The 1676-nt window shown below is 45.7% G+C and overlaps 1 protein-coding gene across 1 annotated transcript; it reads left to right on the forward strand.

The window, feature by feature from the left end:
* Positions 1–300: 300 nt before the first annotated feature.
* Positions 301–927, forward strand: LOC119271084 (non-specific lipid-transfer protein 4.1-like). Its single transcript, XM_037553042.1, has one exon. The coding sequence runs from the start codon at positions 308–310 to the stop codon at positions 650–652; it is 345 nt and encodes a 114-aa protein (XP_037408939.1). The 5' UTR covers positions 301–307; the 3' UTR covers positions 653–927.
* The last annotated feature ends 749 nt before the right edge of the window (positions 928–1676 follow it).

Here is a 1676-nt window from a genome sequence, read left to right on the forward strand (position 1 = left end):
AAGACCGTCCAACAACGTCTGATGCAAGTTTACGTGATGGCTAGGGAGCCTTGACCAGGACGAGTGTCCTTGGTCCCTTTTGGTGCTTGACGAGCCTGCGTGCTCTGTACGGGCGCTGCCCTGTAATCCGCTAGTAGTTGGTCAAGTCGCGCCTGGACTTCTTTCGTCGATCTTTTTGCGTTGGCCGGAACGGCCTGTGTCGTTGTTCTAAGACTTGTTGTGTTGTTGCTACGCTGCCTGTTGTGGATTTATTAATTTAAAGCCGGACGTATCTGGCGTCTTCGTTCTAAAAAATAATTCGGTCGAGATGGCTCGCACTACAGCTACTAAGCTCGTGCTGGTCGCCCTGGTGGCGGCACTCCTCCTTGTAGCCTCCGACGTGGCAATCTCCTGCGGCCAGGTGAACTCCGCCCTTGGCCCCTGCCTTTCCTATGCACGCGGCAGCGGCGCCAGCCCGTCCGCGGCCTGCTGCAGCGGCGTTAGGAGATTGGCCGGCCAAGTGCAGACCGCCGCTGACAAGAAAGCGGCATGCTTGTGCATCAAGAGTGCTGCCGGTGGGGTCAAAGAAGGCAAGGCCGCAGAGACCCCCTCCAAGTGCCGCGTCAGCGTCCCCTACAAGATCAGCTCAACTGTGAACTGCAATAAGATCTAGTGATCGATTGCTTGCCGCCAGCATCGCAGATTATAGCTCCACCGATCGATGCTGAGTACTTTGAGGTTACCTATATACTACATATACATGAATAAATGCTCTGATCTGATCTCCATGTGAGAGAGAGGACTACGTATGTGGAGCCAACTCTGCATGGCCGGCCACTGTAGTATCGATGTTTGGTTGTTCCTTCGCTCCCTTTGAGAAGATAAACGAGTATGTTGTACCATGTACCATGTATACTTTTGATATATTGATCATATATTGTGCTCTAATAGCATGCGTCGTTATTACATGTACATAACTGGGAAAACATTTCATTGATTCCATTTTCTTGCTCCAACCAACTAAACGTAGGAATGGACTCCACCCAATTCACTAGAACCGAACCATGACTTTGCACTCTCTATTTGGTTCCTCAAACATAGCCTAAAGCCCTGAGAGATAGAGATGAAGGTCACACAGAAATTTAGTGGATGCGACCACCAATAAGAAGTCCTACAAGTTTAATTGTAAGAAGTCAGATTATTAGGGGAAATCCCTTGGAGCACATGGGTGCTGCTACCCCTGAGAAACAAAAAATAATCTCGTAATTATGGAAAAAGTCAGAAAATCAGGGAACTTTTTTGGATACAAACTTTTTTGTATCAGCTGTGTATAATGATTGGATGTCAAAAACTAAAAGCTCAGTATAATGATTGAACGAAAATGTCCTTCATTGAAAAATGTCGTGCTGACAGAGATGAAGGTCAGCCTCCTAAGAGTATCGTGTAATTAAATAATTAGTAATAAGACTCTTTCCATTTAGGTAGAAATTCGGAATACAAATTGGTACCTGAATTTAGTTAACTTTCCAACTTCGGTACTCCCTTCATTTTTATATACAAGGCCACAAACTCAAATTACAGGCACCAATATAAAATTTAATGTCTGTTTTGAAAGCCATGTTTTCTATCCGTTTACTGGGATCACTAATACCCCACATGCATGCAAGAAAACTGAATGGAGGAAGTAGCTGACTGTC

Source organism: Triticum dicoccoides, chromosome 3A, assembly GCF_002162155.2.
Source record: "Triticum dicoccoides isolate Atlit2015 ecotype Zavitan chromosome 3A, WEW_v2.0, whole genome shotgun sequence".
In the NCBI taxonomy this organism is placed as follows: Eukaryota; Viridiplantae; Streptophyta; class Magnoliopsida; order Poales; family Poaceae; genus Triticum; species Triticum dicoccoides.

What these genes read in the sequence shown, in the direction of transcription:
- LOC119271084 (XM_037553042.1), top strand. Translation starts at nt 308, where the DNA reads ATGGCTCGCACTACAGCTACTAAGCTCGTGCTGGTCGCCCTGGTGGCG.